At 46.1% G+C, this 26922-nt stretch overlaps 1 protein-coding gene across 1 annotated transcript in view; it reads left to right on the forward strand.

Annotated features, from left to right (window-relative positions):
* Positions 1 to 878: 878 nt before the first annotated feature.
* The window catches only part of BLOC1S6 (biogenesis of lysosomal organelles complex 1 subunit 6), a 218271-nt gene continuing 192227 nt past the window's right edge, over positions 879 to 26922 (forward strand). The window contains exon 1 of the mRNA XM_085644238.1: positions 879 to 1053. Coding sequence (XP_085500364.1) covers positions 909 to 1053 — 145 coding nt within the window. The 5' untranslated portion in view covers positions 879 to 908. The remainder of the gene's footprint in view (positions 1054 to 26922) is intronic.

Here is a 26922-nt window from a genome sequence, read left to right on the forward strand (position 1 = left end):
CCTTCTGCGACACAAAGAAGCATTAAAGCACGTTATTTTAAAGCGTTTGCGCTTAAACAAATAACAAAATAGCACTTTTGCAACACTTATTTTATTAATTTGCTCACCAACTTAGTTCACGTATTAATTAAAGCAACATAAATGCATTCCCACGTGTAATTTCTCTCATTAGTAATGTTGATTAGTCAAGAACTTTACCAAAATTAGTAATTAATGATTAATTATCAATTATTTTAATCATGACATACAAACAAAACTGGAGTTTAAATCTCAATAAATTTTCAATAGAAAACCCTGCTCCAGCACTTCCAGCTTCAAAAGTAACTGCAGACACAAAAGAACATGGAAGGGGGGGTTGGGGGTCGGTGAGTGCTAAAGCAACCCAGGGAAGGCTGGCATATGGTGAGCACTTTCGCGGCCGCTTTTATGTTCTTAGTGGCCGTGCGGCTCACTGAGAACATCAAAGCGGCCGCGAAAGTGATCAGCAGGCTGCCAAATGGTGCGCGCACCGGCGCACATGCACTGTAGTTGGCGGCCTGAAAAGCACTCGTTTGCACTTCCAAATCCCGCTTTCTATAGCTCTCGCCAGAGCAGCGCTAAAGCGCTGGCTCAGGCGAGACCTAAAAACGCATGATGAGACCAAATCACACAATCTGAACTAAGGGTTTGGCAGCAGCAAAATATGTAACAATCAAAGCGTGAAAGTTTATTGCATGGTTTTCACAATTTTCACCATTCAAATACACTAAGCGTTAAAATGACTGGGGAAATACATTCAAAAGTGTCGCGTTATCAAGGGAACTTACGGGCTGCTACTAAAATGCAGGCTTGCTCCAATACAAACAATCATGCGGCAGCTGTAGGAGCAAGAAGTTAACAGCCAATTGGACAGCTACGCTCAATGACCAATGGGAAGCTTTGACGCATCACAGCAACGGGAAGTAAGTTTCACTTCTGTAACGGGTAGACGTTCGTTATTCATGGAGCCAGAATTACAAAATGATGGTTACAAATTAGACATAGCAGCTCCGCATCCCATGAATAATTCTGAAGGTAAGCATGTGCAATCCTGGCGCCCCTATAGATGCAGAAATAAATGCACGTCCCGGTTTTAGGTGCTTCCTTTACAGTGTTGTGGGTGATAACGCTTCTACTGGCCCTTTCACCGCACTGTGTCCTGAAGTTCAATAGTTTCTAGAGCAGCCTTGTCTCCTTCACTCAGCACAGCTGGTTTTAATGCGGGACCAGTCTCCTTCCTCTGAGCCCATTAGCATGTCCCTGTGAATGATCGGGGAAGGAGTATTAATCTGACTTGTTTCATTCAACATAGGTTTGCACAATGATATGAATGTTTTCTATTTGAGTTCCAGTACGGGTTAATGTGATTATGGGCATCTTTTCACTGTCTTCTGTTTCCTCTTGTAGATACGCAAATTAAAGCGTATCAGGTCCTGTTTTTTTTCGCTTGCCTTGTTTTATGCTTCAGTACAATATAAACATTTGTAGTCTTCGTTTGCTAATATGAATAACAGGATTATGGTTTCCATAATGCATAGAAAACTGCACTGATGAAGCTGAATTTGTTACAAGAGTCCGCTTGAGATTTCGACTGTCTTTTTCTTGCTAGTCTAATCTATCTAAAAAAATCGACCAAGTAAATACTCAACCTCTGAAATGCTGTTTGTTTTTCTTCCATATGATCTTTTTATAAGTTTGTAGGATGTGCTGTTTTAGTCCACCAGCAAACATGGTTTGTATATCGATACCACGGGGCTGATGAGCTAAAGTATTTTGTGATTGCAAGCCCAGGGTTTGCGAGTATAACATGCCTATTTGTTAAATACCAAAACTTTTATCTTACGAGTTGGAACATTGGTTTCGCGACCCATACCAAGTCGCGATTTGGAAACGGCATGAAAGGGGCGTAACCTATGTATCAGTTGTTTTCAACCTCAATTCCGGTCACAGACTATTGTCGAATTACGACTTCTCAAAGTAGGTGATGACTGATTCGCAAAGGCCTTTGATAAACTGTTCCATGCTTAATGATTTTTAATTAGGCAGGGCATTCTGTGACCCCCCCCCCCCCCCCCCCCCTGTGAATGGTGATTGTATGAACCGACCTAATAGTACACATCTTCTCAAAATCAAATTTTATTGACAAAACTACGTTGTACAATTTGAGACTACTTTTTTGTTAAAGCATCGTTAATACATCAAGCTCTATGCGTGACCCTGAAGTGCAGTATCGTACTAAGGAAGTGTTTTCTGTAGAATAACATTCCCCGTTTTGAGATGCGAAATAGCCTATATTCAGAATTATAATTGTCCTTATTCTTGGAAAAATGTATTCTAACAATCATGTTTCATCGAGGATATGACGTGTCCCTTCCTGGCCTTAATGAAAGGGGGGTGGGGTAGAAGTTTTTTTACTGGGTTCGCTCCACTTCCACCTATAAATCTAAGAAAATAAAAAAAAGAGGGAATACACGTAGATTAGTGTTGATAGGGGCGTTTCTTTTTGTTTTCAGAAGGACTTTTACCCACCGGGGCTTCATCATAAAGTCCTCGCATAGATATCTTGAGTATCTGGACAGACTCGACTTTGATTATCAGGGTAGCCCCTATTTGTCTTTGACAAAGGATCTATAAATATAATTGCTAATGGTTTCCCCATGCCTTTCCATAGAATTGATTTCAGGAACCACTGACAAGATCAAAAACAAAGGTGATGTTAGAGAACTGTAAAAGTAAACTCCAATATATGAGGATATAAATGTTTCAGTCGTATATCTCTGTCTGATTAGTCAAATGGCTTTTGTCAGGACCGAACTTCAGATCCTCAGGCAAACTCCAGTTCGGTCACTGTATCTAAAGTCAATAGCCTAATATCTGCATAAATAGTGTATGTGATTTTCACCCATTCAATTATGACATATGTGCAAACCGTACTTAGATAATTCTTCAGTTTAGTATCTGTGGAGATAAAAAAAAATCATTCACAGCTTGTATTACATGCTGTGAAGCACTCGGTGGACACTGCACACAATTATATGTAGCGGGAACAAACAAGTATATAAGCTTTACTAAGAGTCTCTAAACCACAGTACTGTTAACTGGGTTTAAATAAAGCCAATAGTCATTTGTGTTAAGTCGTTCATGCATACATAGCGAGTCCATTGTGCCCCATAGAGTATTAGAGGTGGGAGGATCTTGTAGCACACTTTGGGTGGAAGGGTGACAATAGGCAATAGCCCATTCAAAAGGTTTTTTGGATATGCACTTATTAAAGTTGCCTTCTTTTCCCTAGAACTTGGCTATTCAAAGGGTTGTGCCCGGGGAGCATGTTTGGCTCATCTAATCTCTGCATTCTGCCTGAGATGGTATTCTTATGCCATTTGAGCGTCTTTTTTCGCGCTTCTGTGTTACGTGGCCTTGTCATGTGGTGCGTGTTCAAACTTGTGACAAGGTCATTCGGTCTGCACCACTTGATGATACGAGCTATTTACTAACCACCACTTATCCTTTTGGTTGCAACAGGTCTGAATCAGCCTTATATGATAAAGAAAAAAAGTAACTTCTACAGGAATTCTAAGGGACTTCTTGTCCACCCCAGGGTTCTCCTACATCAGAAATTCCTGCAGGCTCTCATTAAGACAATTTAGATATTCTCTCTTATTTAACTAGATGTCTGAGGAGCTAAGAATTGAACAAGTGCCCTTATAACCAGGGAAACTATACCAGACGTCTTTCAGCCAAATCAGTGCAACAACTTGACGGAGAGTTAATTTTTTGACCAGAAACATCTCTCATGACCACCTTTTGGATGTTTTGTGACATGATAAAAAACTTCAGCAAGCATATATTAGCCATTTCCAATCTCCCTAAGGCACTAATGTTCAAAGTTAAAAGAATTCCCATCTGTTGGTCCTAATTTGTTGCCTAAATGTTGTCTAACATTTTTGACAACAAAGTTGAGAACCGAAATACTGAAGAAGAATGTGTAGCGAAGAGTCCTTTATTCAGTTGTTTTTCTCGGATTTTTTCACAGCAGCATTCTAAGCTATGATTAGGAGGATTATACACCAATAATGAAGATAGATGAGTGGGGAATGGGAGAGGGGAACATCATTGATAATGAATATATTTAAATGTTAGTATATATAAATGCACCTAAATTGGGAGAAACATAACAGATGATGGTAAAGTTAGTAACAGATACATGTTAACACGTTTCCTCCTTAAAGAAAACAGTTTACCTCATATAATAGTTTTTGTGCCATCTGGATGCACGTAGTTGTCTCTTAGATCCTCTTTCATTTTTCAATTCTTTATCGCTCATTCTTTCAAACATGAATTTATGCTGCCTAGTGCTTGATAAAGTAGGACATTTGATTAGTTTTACCATACTCCTGGTCTGGCCATTGTCCATCGTTACAAGATTACATCTAAGTGGATAATTTGCATGGGTGTCAAACACCATGCCTCTTTTTATATTCTGGTTGGTAAAACTTAATCTTGTCATTTATGATTTTTCTGTGAACCCAACACCATTCAGCCAATTGGGACACAGTTTAGTACAAGGTTTCCTATCAATAATGGAGATGGCTAGAGGGACCCCATTATTGAATTTGGTGTGGTATGATTTGACCATAAAATTTCTTGTATAGATTTCTCTATATAATACCCACTAATGCATGGTATTTGAATAAAGTATTTTATCATGTGGTTAGTTCTTTATCCTAACAGATTGGCTCTAGGACAATTCAAGATTGTTTTGAGATGAACAATGGATAGCTTGTATAAGAATTACTTAATTTTGTTATACGTCAATTGAACACCGTTTGACATGACTAGATTTGTGAGGATAACTTCTACAAAGAAAGTGTCTTTCATAAAGTTTATTAGCACACTTATATAGATCAGAGTTACATATTTAGATACAATCAAATGGGAGTGATCGTCAATTGAATGCCAATATGAATCCTTTGTAGGCTCCAGAATGGTTTATGGGACTTATTATAACAAGTGCTTTCTTGCCACATGGTTTATGAGGAACCAACACAAGAGGTCAAGGTGCTTTGCGATGCACTTCATTCTTATCACTAATAGCACTACTTGTGTAGTCCTTCACTTTTTGGTTAATGAAGAAATCTATTCTTTGGAGCCAGGGTGATGTTCTTGCTCTGCTTTTCGTGATGCTCCTCTCCAAATTACCCTCCTGGGCAAGATCCGCGATGTTTGTCCCATTACCCTGTGGGAGGTATTCATTTGTCATTTCTAAAAGCATTATCTCCAATTATATTCAATCCATTCCTCACTTTTCAGAAACAACCTATTTCATCTTTTGGTAGGCCATCTCTTCATGACATTTTCTTTTATTTGTCTAAGTGTTTTATCATTTACCTTACCTTTTCCATATTATGCCTTTACGATAGCTGGGCTATTTATTGTTAGAATAGGTGACTCGACTCATTTTCTTTGGTGTACTCTAGTGATGTAGGTGTCAAGAAATCTGCCGCCAATTTGCAAGTACCTGATACTCTAATCTGAAGCAAAATCCCTCCAGGCCTAGAGCCCATCTGGTAATACGGGGCGTACTCCATTGGTACTTTAATTGATAACTTTTTAGTCGATGTCCATACTGGTGCTTGCTCAGGTATCAGTACCAAATGTTGCTAATTAAATGCATACCATGTAAGTATTTATTTACGTGGGAGTATGTCAGTTGGTCCCTAAACCAAGATGAGGTCAGTACTGTGCCTCTGATCATGAATTCCCTGGGACAACTCCCCACTTCTGGACACTATTACAATTGGGAGCTGGTGCACAGGCCTACTTTTCCCTATATTATTTTTTTGGAGATGTCGGACTGTGAGTCAATTTTAGTAAAATGTTACCTTTGAAGACAAGGTACAATATACATAGAAGCAACTTTTCAATAGTTTTATTTTCAGTTTCATTGTCAGTACATCCTTTAGCGCACACATGAAAGATTCTTTAATGTAGCCACAAATATTCTATAATTGTATTAGAAAATGTAAGAATTCAATAGCTTTTTATCGAAGCACTGAACGTTAATATCTGATGAAACCTTACCTTTAGATGTATGTCTATAAAGAAAGTTACGTTTGAAATGTATATAATCCAACAACCTTCAATGCAGTCTTAGGGTACCAGCCTAGCCATCAAACTTCGACAAAGCCAAAAGGTCTGTCTTCATTGTGCTAACAGTCATGTTCAGCAGTGCACAGGTTCTAAGCTTTGTCTCTGTACAACCTGCTTCTTTCTAAGACTCCTATGCCTTATTAGTTATCTAGACACATGTAGTGCTGCATAGCACCAACACTGCAATCTTGGGAAATAAAAAAACATGGCACAGACTCAGTTTGCTCAGAGACATAATACATACAGTCTGCATGCATTTATACATCTCAAAACAAGTGGGGGTAAGTACGAAGCGCCACCCAAACCTCAGGGTGTACTATCATCTCAGGTTCTCCATAAACCACCTCAGAATAGTGCTCTAGCATCTCCTACACCTACAATCGTTAGGGGTCACCCGGCAACATTTCAGGGGAATGGGGATCCGCGTACTGGAGCTCATGCATCAACGCCTCCCATGCCCTTGCAACATCTCCTAACCTGCCCAGCGCAGCAATTATTTTTTCCAGACCACCACCCTATGCCCTCTTGGGGCCTTCCAATTCATAGAAATTTCTCTCTTAGCTATGAGAAAAGCTAAATCTTGATTCTGCTTGTGATTTTATTCGTGGTGGTATGGGGGAACTAGCTCAGGAAACAACCAGGAGTACATGGGACCTTTCTCTCCGTAAGCTTGGCCAAGACCCCAACAATCTCCTCCCAGTAATTTTGGAGCTCCAGACATTCCCAAAGAATATGAAGAAACTCAGTCTCCACCTCCCCGCACCTCGGGCATTTCACTTCCTCATTTGCAATGTGTCGGTTAATCCGCCCAGGGGTGAGGTAGGCCCTATGGACCACATAGAAATGAATAAGATTGAACCGTGTGTTTCGGGAGACTTTGGGTACAAGTCCTAAAATGGATCCTGGGTCCTTCTCTGGTATGGGAAACCCTAGATCTTCCAACCAGTTGGTATTAAGTTTATCTAGGGGGTGGTAGTACATCTCCCCTCAGAATTTCATAAAGTCATGCAACTGCTTCAAAGATCCCCCGACGAGATGACCAAGTATTGGGAACTCTTTGCAGACAGTAGTTCTGCCATGCCCTTCCTCCAGTGCCTGCGAACTGCTATGGTTACCGCACCATGGAGAAGGAAATGGCTCTGTGGTAGGTCATATTGTGAGTGAAACTCTTGAAAGGAAGGAGCGTCTCCTCTGCAAAGAGGATCCCCACTGTTGTTGCATCTGCCGCCACCCAATCTGTCAGGCTTCGTCAATCCCCACTCTGTGGGAGCATATCGAGGCAACCCAACGGGAAATCTGGGGAATATGGGGACTTCACTTGTGCTCTCTGCTCACTACGTGTCCAGCACAGACGCAAAACCTTAAATTCCATGGTGCTGTCTGGATGAGGATGGTGAAAGTCGAGCACCACCAAACTAGTAAAATCTGGTACAGAAGGGCTCCATGCCCTTCTGGGATCGAGTCTGTCTGCCATCCACTCTGTCAGCCACTGAAGCTGTGCCAGTATGTAATAAGATTCAAAGTCGGGAACAGCTAGCTAACCCACCCCCGCAACCGCTGGAGTGCTGTTAGAGCCATCCTCCTACAGCTTAAGCCCCATATAAAGCCTGCGATTAGTGTGTTGGTGACCTGGAAATTCGCCCTGGAGATCCACACCAGTATCGCCACAAAAAAATATAGTCGGCAGGGGAGAGATACCGTCTTTAATAATGCCACTTTGTCTAAAACCGCTAAGGGAAGCGTTTTCCAAAACGGAATGCTAGAGTGAAGTGTCCAAATAGCCTACCCCACATTGCCTTCCAATAGGTCCGTAGCGCCATGATATACCTGAAACACAAGGAAGGTCAAACATCTGTATTCCCAGTGCACCCCTCCAAGTTCTGCCAGTGGGTCCCTGGCCGCCATTGTCGCGAAACGCAGGACTTCTACCAGTTAATGCGCAAGCCAGATAGGGAGCCAAAGCGCTCCAGCAGATGTCTAGCTCCAATCAGTGCCCTCCCTCTGTCATGCAAAAAGATCAAAAGGTTGGCTGCATATAAGGTGATATGATGCCTCTGAACTCCAATAGTTATGCCCCGAAAAGCAGTACTGGCCCTGGCATTACTAGCCAGAGGCTCCATTGTGAGGGCAAAAAATAAAGGTGACAGACGGCAACCATGTCTAGTTCCACGCTCCACTCTGTAGCCATTCGAGATAACTCAACCCGTCCGCACTCTGGCCGAGGGTTCAGTATACAACAGTTGGGCCCGGGGTACAAAACCCTGGTCTAGGTGATTCATTAGACCATAGAGGAAAACTCATTCAAGGCGGGCAATGAGCTTTACAATATCCACTGCAAGGACTGTCTCTTGTCGTACGTGTCCTCCTCAAGCAGTGTAATGAACCTGCAGATGTTCTGTGCTGTGTTGCAGTCCGGGATTAGTCCCACCTGGTTGGCATGTATGAGGGTGGACATATGGTGCAGAAGGTGAGTTTCCAAAATACTACTGAGGATTTTGTAATCTGAGTTCATCATCAATAATGGTCTGTAATTTTTTTTGTCATAGGCTAGTTTTCCAGGCTTCAGCAGTGGCACTGTCAGGGCATCCCATGTGAAAGACTGCAGTAAGCCAGTATCTCTAGCGGCTTTATAGCGATCGAGCCTGGGGGCCAAAGTATTGACAAATGCAGAGTACATCTCAACCGGCAGCATGTATGTGCCAGGTGTTTTGTTCCGAGCCGTAGACTTTATTACTGCTTGGATCTTTGGAAGTGTAATGTTCCTACCCAGCTACTTGGCATCCTCTGGGGTGAGTGTAGGGAGCATCAGGGTTTAAAAAAAAATACCTGTACATCAGCTGGGGAGAAAATAGTAGAACTGTGATGCACAGCAGTATAATAGTCATAACATTTCCTATTAATGTCCTCCTGGTGATGGAGTTTAGAGCCTTGTTCAGAGTTTAGTTCAGCTATGACTGAGCCACGTTTTGCTGGGTTAGCGAACCACGCTGAGAGCGAGCCAGTGCGGTTCCTTTCCGCGTGGGCCCTCACCATGTAATTCTTATAATCAAAACTACTCAGTCATTCTACCTGTTCTGCAACTTTTTCTTTACTCACTATACGGTCAGGTTGTAGTTCTAGATGATCTTGTTGGCGCTTTTCTATAGCGTGCAAGGCCTCTTCCGTCTCCCAGACTTCTAGCAACAAAGTCCACCGGACCCCACCCGATTCAGAGATGCACCGCCCTCTAATCACTGTTTAAAGGCGTCCTACTCCACTTGGGGAGTGGATGCAGAACCATTGTTATCTTCAAAGTAATGGCTGATAACAGTCACAGTATCTCGGAAGACAGTGTCCTCCAACGCCTTCAGCTTAAGTCTCCAGGTTGGAATGCAGGTCCAACCTTTTTCCAAATCTAGGCTTGCCAGCAGGGGGTTATGATCAGAGTTGGTCCTGGAGAGATACTCCATGGACTGGATCAATACATGGAGATCAGGTGTACGTAGGAGAACATGAAAGCATATATGTAAGTCATGTAAATTAGAGTAAAATGAATAGTCCTATTCTCTCAGGTGGTGCAGGCGCCATGAGTCGACCCCCGTCCCCATTCCCCCGGCGTGCCGAGCAGGTGCGGGCCAATCGCATAGTTGGGGAATCTTGTAATGAAGGATGAGAGTGATCAAGGAGAGGATCTGCCATACAGTTATAGTCATCCCCAGGATAATTGAGCTTGCTGTTTTGGGGGTAGAGGGGGGGCAGTGTCCTAGAACGCTCAGCAAACAATGCAGCCTGATCAACATTCGGCCCGTATACAATACCTATATTGATATCATGTCCGTCTAGACGACCGGAGACCACTACGTACCAGCCCTCTGGGTCTATAAGATGTCCCACATTTTGGAAACGGACCACTGCCCATATCCTTACCATCACCCGTCTCGCATAGGCCAAATAGGTAGTAAAGTACGCCTGTCCCCCCCCACCTGCGCTGAAGCGCTGTTCCTTCCCTGGTGAGATGATTTCTCCTGGCGTAGCACGATTTGGACTCCTCGTTTAAGATATGCAAAGACTTTAAGTCTCTTGGCTATGGTATGCATCCCCCTAATATTCCAGGAGAGGATTTTGTAATTTATGGGGGTCGCCATTGGGAAGGACAATAGAAGGGCGGGTGGCACCATCCCAGACAAACATCGCATCTGTAGTATCCTCCAATGATCCAATAACAGGAAGAGCTGAAATCTTGGGCACGACCCAAGAATCTCCGCGAAACAACCAATTGATGCCCCAACTGCCACCACACCCCGGGACAAGCAGTCCATCACCTCCCATCCTAACATTGACCCAACGCACAGGCATTCATGGGAACACCCACAAAAACTGTTAGGAAAGAAAATGAACAGGGGAAAGGCCCATCCCAATAACCGCCCGAACCCCCTTCCCCCGCACGTCTTCCCCCTCCTCTCGACTGAAGGAGGAGTAAAGGATGACTAGCCTTGGGGCTGATCAATAATGTAGGAAAAAAAGCATTGTGTCAAGAAAATAGAATGCAGTACCCCACACATTATATATCCTGCAATACATCGCTGACTTCAAATGAGTTCATCAGCTGTGCCAGGGGTGACCTTTGGGAAGTTCATTGTCTGAGTCCTCAGAGGAACTGGCACCCTGGGTCAGGTATGAATCTGGTACTTCACCAATGCCCATGGTGGGCTCTGCACACTGCTACGCATTGCCACCGCCACCGCCACCACCACTGATCTCTTCTGTTCCCATTGGGCTTCTGCATCAGACGGGGCCCACTTTGCGGGCCTCTGCACCTCGATGGTTTCTGCGCGGGTGCCCGTGCCGGAGTCTCCAGACTGGGGCCAGCCTTTAGGTGTGTCTCGATTCACTCCCATACCTCTTGCGGCAAGCGAAAGAACTGCACTCCCTCCAGGGTCACCAAATGCAGTCAAGCAGAGACAGCATAGCATACTTCAGGCCCATCTGGCACAGTCGTTGCGTGGCATCCAGGAATATGGAACACTGCCTCTGGACCTCCTTGGTAAAGTCAGCAAAAATAATAAATTTATTTTTGTCTAGTTTAATGTCCCCTTTGGGTGTGGCCTGAGCAAGGATGTGGTCTCGCTCCTGATAATACAGAAGCCTGGCCACGACTGGTCGCGGCGATGCACCCGGCAGGGGGAGGGCTGGGCCCGAACTGTATGCGCCCTCTCCAGAGTATAAAGCGAGGGCAGGCCTGCCTGGGCTGCTTCTTTTTGCAGCCACTGTTCCAAGTAGGAGGGCATATTGTCCCCCTCAATACATTCTAGGAGTTCAACGAGCTGAACATTATTTCTCCTCAGTCTGTTTTCGCTGTCTTCAGTTCACACTTCATTGTGCTTGACCTTGATCCTCCGTGAGCGTAAGGCATTCACGCATCGTTGCCATGTCGGAGGGGACATCTGCCACCAATCTTTCCGTTGTCATGACTCTCTTGGCCAGGCGGTGGTAGTCCTCCTGCAGGATACCCAAGTCTGCTTCGAGGGACGTCAATCTTCGTTTCCTCTGCCTCGCCTACAGGGTGTGAGTGAAGTGGATACCACCTTGCAGGAACAGTAGGCCTCTATTGCATTTTCTATCCCGAGCGCTTCTTATATGTGTCCATCATGGGCAAAGGAAGACCGCGGCCGCACTCACAAGGGAATACTATAGTACAATATGCCACCCACACGTCCGCTGTCCAGTGCAGGGTGCATCAGGGGAGTTCGCATAGTGACGCAGAGAGGGCCCCATCCTTGGAGGAGTCTTCCCTGATGGATCTTATGTGGCTATTCGGGGCTCCCGGACAGTTTTAGAGGGACAGATAGAATATGTATCCATTAAAGTGAAGCTCCTGCGTGCTGATCTGCGGAAGGTATCTGGTGTGGTCAACACAGCAGAGAACGCCATTGTGGATCTTCAATCCGAAGTGACCTACCTTAAGAAGCAGGTCGCTACCCTCACATCGAGGACAGGAACGCTGGAGGCCAGGGCCGAGGACACAGAGAGAAGAACCTGTAAAAACAATGTTTGCCCCCTGGGCTTCCCTGAGCTTGCAGAGGGGGGGGGGGGGGTGAGACGGAGAAGTTTGTGGAAATAGGGATTTGAAATGTTCTGAAACCTCTCTGCAATTTGTCATCGTAAGGGCGCATCGTTCTCTGGTAGTTTTCCCCCCCCCCCTCCCCCGAGGCCAGGGGCTCGCCACGTGCTATGTTAGCACGCATTCCGAACTAAAGAGACCGGGATTGCCTTCTTCGAGCGTCCCCCACAGTCTCTTATACGAGAACCATAGGATCTCCATCTTCCCAGACTATACACAAAAAGTGCAGGTCCAATGGAAATCATTTTGGAAGCGAAGAAACAGTTAAGTAATTTGGGCTTACGTTAAATGCTTTTGTACCCCGTCCGCCTAAGAGTTATTACAGGGGGCAAGTCGCACTTTTTTGATACGGCAGAGGATGTATGGCGATGGCTGGAGATGTAGGACAGAGTGCCAAATGAAAGATGCAGATCCTGGAGGTCAGGGTCCCCTGGTGAGGCGACGCCCCTAACATTCAGCTTGGAGGAATGGGGCGGACCTTGTGATCGAGGGGGCTAAGGTGGACTGGGATCCTGCTAGGGTAATTGTTCTGGAAGTTGGCACCATGGTGCTTGAGGCCCTTGGGTTGAGTAACCCAGGGACTATATCACCCTCCGCAATAGACATTGAGATCACGAATGCCATGGCTGGACATAAAGAGACCTGAAAGTATGGGGAGGAGGTGAATTGGGGCTGTGAGAAAATTATTTTGTATTGTTTATAACTAATATGGCGCATCACATTTGCTACACATGGGCGGGGGGAGAAGCTCGCCCACTCTGGTGGTAGGCTCTTAGTTAGGGTGGGGGGGGGGATTAGGCTGTAGGCAGCGAGACACAGTATGGACAAACACTCAGTTTTGTTTGGAAGTTGTTTGTCCGGGGAGGGGGGTATTATGCTGATTTGCAAGAGTCACCTGAGGTGCCCGGCACTCGGCTGGGAGTCACTTTTCCCACTTCTGGGAGACCAACGGACTGGATTGGGGAGGGGAGGTTAATATACTTGTACAAGCATGGTCATCTGGAATGTCGGAGGTATAAGAAGTTACATGAAACGATATAGAGCCAATTCATTTCTCCGGCGTTATCAGGTCCGGATAGCCTGTCTGCAGGAGACACACTTCATGGGAGATGAGGTGCATAAATTACCCCAACAAATTAAGGAGGCAACTTTTGTCACCAACATATTTGTCCTATGCGAGGAGGGTGGCGATCTGGGTGGCTCCCAGGGTCCACTTCCACTACACATATAGCGAGGCTGACATAGAAGGACGTTATTAGCTCCTTCAGGGCATACTTGATGGTGAGGATGTCACCCTTCTGAATACATATGGCCCGAACACTGACGATGGCCAGTTCAATGGAACGATGCGCGCCCTGCTTGAGGGCAGTGTTGGTGCTCCTATACTCTGGGTAGGAGATTTTAATTGTATATCCAATGGGGGACAGGGATTGACACCCCCTCCCCCCCCCCCCAAGACCGGACACGAAGCCCTGGATGACAGAGTCTCTCTCCTGGATTATGGAGAACGAGGGTCTAGCAAACAGCTGGCACCCGCTTCACCCACAAGCAACAGGATTCACATTCCATCCCATTCATTGACAAACAATACATACAGCCGTTTGTATTGACTGCTGGTGGTGGTGGTGGTGGGCCTGGAGATGATTCATTCGTGGATCATCTGAGGAGATTCCTCTCGGTCCACTCAACAGTGTTATGTCTGCATTGGGGGGTGGAGGGGAGTGCGAGCAGTCATGAGATGGCGTATGCCCTCTGACCTGACCGACTCAGCTAGTCGGGAGGTATTGGCAACTACAATTCAAGAGTATATGGAGGGCAACTGGGGCACTACTGCTTCTAGGGCCAACAAATGGGATGCTCTTACGGCGGTGGTTTGAGGGGATTGCATAGGTACCACATGTGGGGTTTCTTCGGCAACTGGAGATGGATATTAACCCCTGTAAACAACGATTGGCCAAACTCTAGGGAGAGAAAACAGACTCCGAGGAGGTATGCAGACACATTCTAGATATCTGACACTCCCTCAATGAGAAATGGGAGTCTTTGGACCACCACTCTCTTGCAGCTCACCCCAGGGGCCTACACATGAAGGGGCACAAGTCCGTTCGTTTGCTGGCTCCCACCTATATTACACTTGAGGGCGCCAGTTGGACGATGTGTAGCGAGGTGGCGTGATTTCCTTTGGACCACTTTCAGAGGGTGTGTGGAGCTAGGCTGAGGATTGCCCTGAGCTGGTGGAGGCCTGCCACACTGGTCTGAACGTACCTCACCTCTCCGGAGAAGAGGTTACTGACCTAGAGGTGGCGATTACATTAGAGGAGCTTGGGCTCGCTCTGCCGAAGATAAATGTGGCAAAGGCCCCTGGGCGACTGCTTTCCGCACGAGTTCCTTCATGCCTACTCTGGGCCACTGATGGAAAAATTACTGGAGGTGTTCTTGGAGGTCAAGAGGGTTGGGATTCTAACTCCTACAATGCTTGAGGGCATTATTTGCCTCATATTGAAGCCCTGGGAGGGGTGCCCGGGGGGGTGGGTGCCCCTTAGTATCCCTCCTCATATCGCCCTCTAACCATGATTAACTCTGACATTAAGGTCCTCTGTAAGTTATTGCCATGACATTTGCAGGGGAAGTGCGCGGATTGGTCCACGAGGACCAATGTGGGTTCAGGCCAGCTTCTAGCTAGGCACATAATCTTTGGTGGTTGACACACGTACTCTGTGAGGCCACTGGCGGGGACCAAGATATGGCACTGGCATCAATCGACCTAAGGAAAGCTTTTGATACTGTTAGCTGGGGCTACCTCATGGCAGTACTCTACTTTTTCCACTCCTGTTCGCCCTGGCTGTGGAGCCAGTAGCGATACTGTTACGTAAGGAAATGGAGCCTTGGGATCTCCATGTGTGTGAACAAAATCACATTATCTCTCTATATGCAAATGATGGCATTGATCTACCTCCACTTGTCGATCCCGCTCTTGTTGAGGCAGATGGCAGCTTTTGGATGTGCCTCCGGTCTGCATGTTATTATTAATAAAACGTTACTGTTTCCATTGAGGAGGCTGTGCGCTATGCCGCCTGAGCAACTGCCCGAGCTGGGGATTCGCTGGGCAGGGATGGGCTTTTACTACTTAGGGCTGATGGTCGTACATACAGAGGTCACCTATAGACGCCTTAATGTAGACAGGGTGCAGATTTTTGTAAGACGATACCCTTGTTGGTAATCGGATGGGCGGCCATTACCAAAATGTTTTTCCTCTTTGTTTAGATCTTATTCAGAAGTTGCTGTTTGCTCTGGGGAGAGACTTCTTCCGTCATCTTGACTGCCTGTTGATCGCTCTGCTGTGGACATGGAGGTGTAGCTGTGTTGCCCTTCTGCAGTTTCCAGACATCCTGTGCCAAAAATCACATTGTCCAGCAGCCAGCAACCTCCAGAACACCTTGGAGGACTGACTGCCTTCAACAAATACCAGATCTCCAGTGAACAGCATCTTTGTTCAAAAGAATCACCAAAGAAAGACTCCGAGACTGCTGAGGATAAAGAAATCCGACGCATGGAACCACCACTGCACCCCACGCCTACGGCCAGAGTCCGAGTGGCCTACCGGTCCCAGCGAGATCCCCCAGTGCTCCATAGTCTTGAGTCCACCATGGATTGACCCCTCCAGGACTCCCCAATGTCGCCTGCATCCTCTGCAAGGAGACCGCCACCAACCACGAGTGTCCCGGTAAGGTGAAATCCTTCCTCAAAAGGCACCCCTACATCTGGCCGCCCTGTGCCCTGGAGACGAGGACCTGTGGTGCACCTACATCCCTGAGCCCTCCAACTTAACTGACTTGCTGTTGGTTCCTCCCTGAAGACTTCCTGGACCAAGCCTGCGGCCAAAACCCAAAACTGGCAACTCCCATTGAAAACAGGGCACCCGACAAAAAATCAGCACCCTGCCCCCAGCCGCCCCAGTGACGCTGTGGGTTCACTTTGTGTGCTATATTGGATCCCCCTTTGCCCTGAGCTAAACCCTATGAGGTTTGGTGCCACACCCAAGTGGGGTGCCCGTGAGCAGCCACCAACTGGAGGCCCCCTGTCCCCCATGGGTCAACATTGGGCCTCATCACTCTGCACACGGCCGCCCTAGTGCCACTGAGGGTGCTTTTTAAGTGCATCCTTGAACCTGGGGGAACCGTGGTTCTAACCCCAGAAACCAAACTCTCACAACCAAGTACTTGCCTTTAAATCCATAACTTCATTTCCCCCCATAGGATTGCATTGTCTGCTTTTCTGTGAATAAGTTGTGTGTGCAGTTGGAAATTATACGAGAATTTAAGAAACTGTGTGTTTCCAACAACTGACTTACTTACCTTTTATGTAGGAAATGTCCCAGTGTGATGTCTAGGCATATCACACTGAGTTGAAAAAGCAATCTGAACACTAATCTAAAAGTAATTACAAAGTAACTAAAAAGTAATTTTGACTGTTTCTGAGCATTTGACCTACCTGTAACTGCATTCAGCTCTATTATATGAGAAGAGAATAATGTTACTTACCTGCACAAAGTCTGGCTTGGTTCTAAAAATAAAATACATCAAAAACATTTTTATACAAAACGATTGGTTAGAGTTCATTCTTTGAGTGAGTGAAATCATTCCTTGCCTGAGTGTATAGAGTAAATGCTTAACACTACCCTCTGATAAAGCCTTATTGCCCGCCCACACTACACACATTGAGAGTAAGGTCTTCTCTACTTTTACCCCTCTAAGCCTTTTGGGATCTCCTGGACTCTGTGCACACTATACCATACTTTGGTATAGTATATACAAAGCCAGCTTCCTACAAGCACCACATACGCATCTCCTGCATTGATGAGAGGGCTTCCGTGGCAGTGGTGGCCTAGAGCCAGCTACTAGGCGATTTTTATACATATGGAACCTCAGACTCTGACTAGGGTGAATGGAGTGTTTCACTTTTACATTGAGTTTTATTGATGTTATCTGATGGGGTCACTTAGTGTGGACGTGTTCAACATACAAACTAGTCTAGCTCATTGACTTGGTGTATTGAATGATGCTTCCTATGTATTGATTGGGGGATGCAGGGGTTGGCTGGGGAGTACACAGGCCTCACAGTTTATTTGTACTGAATATCATGTTTACTGTTTTTACAAGGAAAACTTGAATAAAGTTTTTGCTTAAAAAGACTGTTCCTGCTTGCAGTTGATAAATCTATTATTATAGTAGAGGTATAGGAAGCATGTATACTTCCGAAATGTAGGATCACTATCCATCTCCACCAATGCTGAGACTGTCTCCCCTCCCCCCAAAGACATGGTGGCTATGCCAAGGTGTTTGCCCTTACACCCCCCGACATCTGTAGTGGACTCTCAGCCGAACCCGGCACTCATTTTCTGCTTGACTGTTTGCTTTCACAAATGTTACTATTTGGTTGTTTTATACGTTTAGAAGTGTTGTCGAAGTACGGTTCCTCTCTTTATGCTTAGCTCTTGCCTGAAGGCCCTGTACAGTAGTTCTGCCCGCTGCTTCCCCTGCAAGACCTAGCAGATGGGATGGAGGTTCACTGGTAATTGATTTTTCTACCTAAGTATACCATACCACATGTATGTTGGGACAATCATAGGGTCGGTGCTTTGATTCAACATGGGCTATCCGAGAGAGATGCTTGATATTGTATTAATATGTTCTCTGTACGACTTATATTTGCCTAGAATCTGAGGACATTGATGTGTTCCCTAAGATGTTTATGGAAGAATCTAAATAATTCAATAAAAAAAGAGGGATTTTACAACTGTTTGTGCACCTATATACGATTTTTGCTCCTAAATGTGTTTCTTTATAAAAGATATTTGTGCTCCAAAAAGTGATTTCACACTCCTGTTGCTGTCGCACTGAAATGTAAAGTGATTGCTGCACCTAAATGTGTTTGTTCACTTTATGCAACTAAATTTGATTGTTGCACCTGTTAGAAAGGGGATTTCTGGTTGGCTAGGGCATGCGCCTAAGCCAGGCAGAAACCACCCCTCTAGTCCGGGCAAGGGAGTTGCACACTGAAGATAACCCCTGCTCACCCCCTTGGTAGCTTGGCACAACCAGTCAGGCTTATCCCAGAGGCAATGTGTAAAGCGTTTGCACAACACACACACACACAGCAGCAACACACTAGGCACACCACAAAAGGAACTCCACACAAGGTTATATAAAAATAGCCTTTGTTTTATACGAAACACATTAGAATCATGATCACACATATACACTGTGCCAACTGGCACTAGGCAGTATTTACAGGGGACTATATACACAGGACAGGGCCATTCGGGCCACTCTCAGAACCTTTAGAAAGTACTAGCAGCAAATGTAAAACACAACCAGTAACTACCGGCAGGATACTGTACTCCGCATTAGCATGGGCGACTTAAACGCATTATGTCTGCATCACCGTAGGCATAAAACATATTCGGAATAAACCACATTAGGCAATAAATCACCAGCATAAACACATTATGAAATTTGGCCTAGACACATTAGGTCAGACATAAATCACCTTAGGCAGTCACATTCGGGCCTTGCGCTCTACCAATCATAAAACTGCCCCCAGGCCATCTGGCCTTTCTAGGGGGGGCCCAAGATGCCCTCTGTCCAGAAATGACAGGGCGCTAACACGTGGCCTCCACCAGTCTGTGCTCAAATGGGGGCAAGGGGTGCAACTCACCCTTGCTTCCCTAAGGAAAGAATGCCCCCATGTGTTCCTGCCCGCGCTCCTGTGGTGCAGCTGTGGCCCTTAATCTGGGCGCCGCAGTGCCCTCTGAGCCCCACTGGGGACTCTAAAAACAATGGCCCCTCGTTGCAGCTGCCCGCGCTCTCCCAGTGCAGCTGATGCACAAGTAAGCACAGGCACTAACCGTGCCTTTGAAGCCCCACTCTGGGACTTCTGCTTCAAAATTGCCCCCACGTTGGAGCGGCCTGCTCTCCTGCTGGACAACTCAGGGAAACAGGCACAGACAATGTGCCTCGGGGAGCCCCTCTCACCTGGACTCTCCGGGGACTCTTCCGGCAGCTCGGCACAGGGCGGGACTTCCACCCGGAGCCCTTGAGGCTCCGGTCCTCCGGCCGGTCTCCAGGCAACCTGCGGGGCTTCCCTTTCCGCCTGGGAACCCCGCCCAGTCAGGAGCAGCCCTGCCTGACTTCCTGGTCAAACTTGGGCGGCGGCTTTCTCTTCCTTTCGGGTCGGGCTGCGGCGGTGATTCCTTGCAAATCTCAGCGGCTCCTCCGGGTGGCAGCAATGCAGGGTAGGCTCCCGCTCTACATAAATACAAATGCGGGGTAGGCTCCCGCCAGAAGCACAAACGCGGGGTGGGCTCCTGCTCCTCACTTCAAAAACGCGGGGTAGGCTCCCGCCTCTATTAGCAGCGGCTGTGCGGGCTCCCGCACTTCTGCAGAAACACCCACAATGCGAGCGGGAATCCCCACGTCGGGATCCCTTCCAAAGTCGTCGCAGCCAGGTGCTGCAGGTTAAAACAAGAACACTCCTCTCGTCCTGGAGCAAAGAAATAAAGATGCAGCGCTCACGAGGCGCTGGGACCCCACAGGTCAAGGGGAAAAGGCTGGGCCCAGGCAGGCCACCTCACAGGGCCCTCCAGCAGGGAGGCAGTCCCTCGTGGCGGTTCCTCCTGGGGCCAGCAGCAACAAGTCACTCTGAAGCACAAAAGCACAACATGTTCATGGGGTCACAGCCCCAATATTTATACAGCACTTTTTGCTTTGTCTTCCCTGGCACAGGGCTTGGGGAAATCCAGCTTCAACTGGTTCTTGGTGGGGTTGAGTTGGAGCATTCTGTTGACAGGGCTCCTCTTCCCTATTGTCAGGTGGGGGCTCGTCATCAGACACACCACAGGGGGGCGGAGCCAGCATTCACCCAGGCAGGCACTGACCCATTCAGGGTCAGGGGACTACTCCTCCCACTACTCCAAATGCAGATCCCCTATTCAGCCTAGAGCTGACTGACCATGCCCTCCCTGGAGCCACACACACCTCACCAGCCCCTGTCACTCCAAAGCCAGACATGCAATCCACATCAGGCAGGCAGACACATAGCACACAGAAATGCCAACTGCCAAAAGTGCCATGTCTAAAATAGTGATAATAAATCTGCGCACACCATTGCGCAGCATTTCTTATTACTATTCCAACCATACCAAACTTGACCTCGCTGCTCCTCTCATATTAGGAATTACCACTGAAACACTAATCAGGGAATCCCCAATGCATTCCTAGGAGAGGGCAGCCTCATAGCAGTGAGAAACCACAATGGTGGTTTGTCACTACCAGGACATGTCACACACCTAAGGTACATGTCCTAACTTTTACCTGCAATACATCCTGCCCATAGGTCAAGCTAGGGCCTACCTTAGGGGTGACTGATATGTAGTAAAAAAAAGGGGGGGTCACAGACGTGGCACACACTTTAGGTGCCATATCACAGCGGCACTAACACTGCGAGCATAGGCCCTGCAATGGCAGAAGCCTGAGACAGGTTTGAAAGGCTACTTTGGTGGGTGGTGCAATCAGCACTGCAAGCCCACCAGTAGCATTTCATTTACCAGCCCCGGGTATATCGGATACCATTTTACAAGGGACTGACAGGTAAATTAAATAAGCCAAACAGGTCTAGACCAATCTTACCATGTTTTTCACAGAGAGCAAACACACTTTACACTGGACAGCAGTGCTAAAGTGCCCAGAGTCCTAAAACTACCAACACCATGTCAGAAAAAAGGCTAGGAGGAAGGCAAAAAGTTCAGGGATGACCCTGCAAAAAGGGCCAAGTCCAACAGCACCTATATGTGATCTGGGCTTCTAATTTGTCTCCCACCTCATGCTGATGTTATACTAAGGGGTAATGTTGTACCTCTATTTGCTGTTAACCAAATGCAAGATCATACGAATCACATCAAATGTAACATCCTTCTACTGCATTTTCTCCCAATACTAATGATATTGAGATGAATAACCTGCATATTTATTCCATAAGCCTATTATGGTCCCCAAGTCTTAAAGAAGAGAGCTTCTAAGCAGGCTGCAGGATGCATTTAACTATGTCTCACAGATCCTATTCCACCCTGGACTATCCAAAACTATCTTCACATTCAGTGCTGAAAATGAGGGGGATCCAATTGGACCCTCCACCCCCCCCCCCACCCCCGTCTTGTATAGAGTCATTAAGACATACAAGTGTGTAAATCAATGTAGAGGATATGTTCCGTATGTCAATGGGGGTTACATGGTGAAGGAGTCTCGTATCATCCTTACTATATTTTAAGAGTTGTGAAAGCACAAAGTTGGCATTTAAAACGTAACTCTGTGGTTTGGGTTGTCTGTACTAATTAGACCTTATTACTAATCAAAGGAAACTGTAAAATAACAAGTTGAGAAAAAAATATAATTTTGACACCCAAGCCTTGCAGTTTGCATGCAGCTCCTTGATGCCTCTCCATAGCTTACTGTGCTACATTAGAAGGATTGCAACTTATGAATTGCAAGTATTTTACCTTTCCAAAATCTATTGGCTTTGATTTTTTTACATACTGCACAGAATCAGTGGCTGCTGTGCAACATGGCTTAAAGTGAAGACAAAAAGTATTATGATGCGTCATGTTATTTTTTTCTCTTTAAGCCATAACAGCTCGTGAGGGTGAAGAGGGCGGAAAAGCAACATTTGGGTGGGGTGGGTGGGTAAACCCATCAAAGAGTGGAAGATGATGCGAAATTGGAAGTAGTAAAAAGTAAAAGTAAAAATGCTTCCCCACTGATGTGGGACAAAACAACAGTGAGCGAGATGAGTAAAAACAAGAGCGAGCAGGTGTGTGTGTGTGTCAAAGCAATGGTGAGTGGGCAGAGGGCAGGAGGGGACTGATGGAAGCAACAACCGGGGATGGGGAGTGAATAGAGCAGCAAGCGGGAGGAGAGTGGGGTGAGTCAAAACAAGATACAGTACTTGTGTGCTCCTAGAGAGATGAGAAATGAGTTACAGGTCCTCACCTTACTTTGTACTACCCCTTTAAGATGTTTCATCTCGCCTCACAATATGCCATCATTGGCGCGTGCCACTTTAAGCTCTGACAGCATAGCTGCCAAATATCTTGTGTACCCAGTGACATTCAGCGACTCTTGGTTTTTAGGCCCCCTTCATTTGCATTGTGGGAATTGTGATTTAGCAATTGTGTTAGCTCAAAACAGCACACCATATAGTGCTGCTCGCTAAAACTTCAGGACTGGATGCTCGTCCCACACATGATTGGGCCACTTGAAAGTCAATTGTTCCCACTCCTCACCTTGGTCCTAGGAGGAGAGCTGCACCACAGTGCCTCTTGCTTTTTCAAACGCTTTCAGATCTACCATTAGTGACCTCCCATTGAGCATGGGATTCTCCAATTTACACTAATCTGCTCAGCTATGTAAACCAATAAAGAAGAATATGTGTTCCCCTAAATGCCATCAATAAAAATATTTTATTTGGCATAATTTTGCATTCTTCCTCCTCGGTTTTATTAATCGAAGTAGTAAATTAAAGTAGTGTCAAAGGCTCACTTCTGAAATGGGACAGAAGAATGGCGAGCAGTTGGGGATAGGAGGGGTGACGGGGTAGTTCAAAACAACAGTAGAAAATAATCGCTTTAAAAAACGGTGGGAGAAAACAACAGAGGGTGAGAGGAGAATGGAGTGATTCAAAACAAGGGCGAGGGGGAGGCAGGTGGGTTAAAACAACAATGGCGAGGGGGGTCAAAACAATGACTATCGCGAGGAGGAAGAGGGTAGTGGGTCAAAATAACAGTGAGCGGGAGGCGGGTAGGCCAAAACAACAGTGAGTGGGAGGTGGGTGGGCCAAAACAACGATGAGCAGATGGAGCACAGGAGATCCAAACAAGGACAAGCAGGAGGATGGGGGTCCAAACTATGAGCAGGGGTGAAGGAGAGGAACTGCAGAGACATGCACTCAATGAGAGTGCATGTCAAGAACAAAAAGGAGTACCTGCTGGCCAGTGGAAGGACACAGGCCACAGAAAGCAGTACTTGGTCCCATGCTCCATTGCATGGATGAAGACTGCAAGCCCAGGAGGAAGCCAGAGGAGAGGAGGAGGCTCTGACCAATAGGAAGCAAGGAAACATAAGTGACATGGAAGTCCCTGTTTAGATGCACAAGAGCTGTGCATATGAAACCTAAAAATGATCTGTGTCAAAAACAGTAACCTACTTATCTACGTACATAAAATAGAAATGTGTATCCCTGAGGGGGAGCGATACAGGTTTACTCAGTTACGACTCTGGCTAATGCAGCCGACGGTGAGGGAAGCTGCACAGCGACACATCACCACATTTTAGAAATGGCTTCTCATGAGGGACACAGACAGGCGCATCACCTCAGATCTATATGGTCTTCTGGGCAGGGGAGAGCTGGGTTTGAAGACCCTGGCCTAACTTCGCTGGTAAAGAGAATTGGGAAGGTAACTATCCCAGACGGAATGGTGGGACATCTATTATAGGGCGAGACGCACTACTCCAACACTTCTAGCATAGAAACAGCGACAAAGATAGCCACATATTAGTATCTCACCCCGGTACGCCTGAAGGATGGGAACCCTGAACGCGGAGACCGATGTTGGAGGGGATGTAGTTGTCAAGATACCTTAACCCATATTTTGTGGGAATGCCCCAAATTTACTGGGTTTTGGGAAGAAATCCTATCGGATATTGGCACACATTTTGACACTCAGATCCCTAGATTCCCCTCACACATGATCCTTGGTCTTCCCAACCCGCTAACTTATCCACTCAAATCTAAACGGAGTAAACATTGGTACTGGGGGCAGCACATCAAGCGATCCTAGCATTATGGGGCACCAAAAGGGTTCCGTCACGCAGACACTGGCTGCATCGTATCTGGCATCTTCTGGGAATGAAATACTCTTGACAACACGAAGACAGCAAGGAGATACATTCAGGGAATCTTGGTGCCCATATATAGCTATGCTGGCCCAGGAATTTACGGAATTGACTTGCCCCAACTACGTGAAACTGCTGCGCTTGACCGATGTGACAAAGAAATAGGGCCCGAATTACCTCTCATTATTGCATTAGGTATTTGTTCCGTAACCAGGACTCCGCTGGTTTGGCACCCAGAGTGGCAGACGGGGAAAGGGGATGCTAGGGGTATTTGAGGGGTTTATATAAAAGTTGCTGCAAAGCCAGCTACAGCTGAATGTTGATGCTAAGCTGACAGATTATCTCAGTTGCTCCATGTGTTTTCTTGTCTATTGATGCAGCAACAATAAAGCAAATTAAACATAAAATACAAATGTGTGACACAATGTGTTTTTCAGCAGGCACATTAACCCTCTATACTAGTTTATGAGTTAAAACTGTGACCAGACAAAACAATGAATTCTCCAGCAAGTGCGCTTACCAGCAGAGTTATGTTACCATTATTATTATTATTATCCCTTTAAATTTGCTGGACACACACAGATCTCTGCAGCAGGTACCTTAAACCCTTAAGATAGTTTAAAATGCAGCCTCTTTGTGACCAATTAGGTAAGCCAGCACTAATATACTGCCATGTTTGTCCTTCTTGCCAATTTCTAGTAAATGTAGAAGGTGACCGTCAGACTCTATATTTCATGACCCTGCCCCTCGTGACTCAACCCTCTTTCCTCTGGCACACTGTGACCCCACCTTATGGGTAACTCAAGTAAATTTTTGCAATTGCTCATATTCCACAAACACAAAGCTCTAACGGCCAATCCATAAATCTTAGTGACGCATATCTTAGTCTGGGCTCCATGAAAATTGGTCTTTATTTTTATCCAAGGTTTATTGGATATGTTATTCTTGTTTCTGCATAGTCTCAAAAACCCCACAAAATCTCTTGAGAGATCAAAAATACTAGCTGCGGTTACAATAAATATGAAATACACACCAAGCTAAAAGATTCTTTTTTTAAATTTTTTTATTGGCATTTCAAAATTGTACAGTATACAAACCAGAAAAAACAAAAAAAGAAGGAACCCTCAGACTGTAGCATAACAACATTCGTCGTACAAAGTCGACAGATCTGACAGTTGACCAACAAGCCACATATACCTCAGGTATGGCATGATATCTAATTAATCTTTTATATGTATTTGTAGATAGTCAGTTAGGTATGTCCAATAGTCTTTAGGTTTGGCACCAGTGGGCAGTTCCTCCATGTAGGTGTGGAGCGTATCTTTACAGTACGTCAGGTCTCGAAGCCATTGTCGAAGCGTTGGAGACGTCTTGCTATCCCAGCACAGGGAAACTCTACGTTTTGCCACTAATAAAGCAACAGCACAAAACTTACGCTTACGAGCCTGTACTTTCTGAACAAGACCTAACAAACATGTGTTAGCAGTACAATTGATATTTATACCCACCATTTTTCCCAGTGTCGTTGTAAAAGTGAGCCAGTATTCATGCACCTCTGCACAGCCCCACGCCAGATGCAGAAAATCAGCACCATCTGCTTTACAGCGCTTACAGGCCACATCCGAACGTAGGCCATATGCATACAGCTTGGCTGGCGTGTAGTATGTTTGGTGGAGGTATTTGTAGTGTACCATTTTCAGATTGCCATTAGACGCAAGTAAACCAGTTAGAGCGCACGCCGTGGACCATTCCTCCTCTATGAGTGAGACATCAAGAACTGCATTCCATTTCCCCATCGCCTGAGTCGTCTTGCTATCTATAGCGTCCTGTAGTTTAACGTACAGTTTGGATACCATATGTTTATTATTGGGTGTAGTGAGCACCCACTGCAGCGTGGACATCTGTGATGGCTCCTCAGGGTAAGAGTGGTACAATGCTTTGATCGCATTTTGCAATCTGTAGTATGTGAATCGAAATAATGTCGTTTGGTTACTAATATATGTGAGATCAGCGAGTGTTCTAAAAATGCCATTACAATAAAGGTCCCCCATCTTGTCTATACCTGCCTGTTGCAGCTGTTTCTGACCCACTTGCTCTTGCGTGACGGACAGCTCAGGATGATATAACAATGGCAGTGCTTGTGCGCATAGTGGGTATTTGCCCGCTAACTTCCCCATTCTATGCCACGCATCAACTGTTGCGTCTATAGAGTTAATGTCTCGGCTGTGAAGTGGAGACCTATGATGCGTGATGATGGCTTTCAGTGGAATTGGAAGCGCATACCCTTCTTCGATGGCTACATGAGGGAGATATGGGACAGTATGGTACCAGTAGTGCGCAAATTGCACCTGCGCACACAGAAAATACAGCAGAAAATCCGGAACCGTGAACCCGCCACGTGCGTACGGCAATGTGAGAGTGCGCAATTTGATGCGGGCTTGCTTGCCAGCCCAAATCAGCTTTGTCACCATAGTGGAGATTCGTTTGAAAATCTGTGCTGGAGGGGTAATTGGGATGGTATTAAACAGATATAGGAATTTTGGTAATATAACCATTTTGACAATAGCTAAGCGATCGGCTAACGTTAAAGGTAATTGAATCCATCTCCCGATTTTGTCTACCATGGTGTCAATTGCCCTTCCATAGTTGTAGCGGATCACCACCTCTGGATCCCGATGGAACCAAACACCCAGATATTTAACCGGTTCC

The sequence above is a fragment of the Triturus cristatus genome, chromosome 3_1 (assembly GCF_964204655.1).
Source record: "Triturus cristatus chromosome 3_1, aTriCri1.1, whole genome shotgun sequence".
Classification (NCBI taxonomy): Eukaryota; Metazoa; Chordata; class Amphibia; order Caudata; family Salamandridae; genus Triturus; species Triturus cristatus.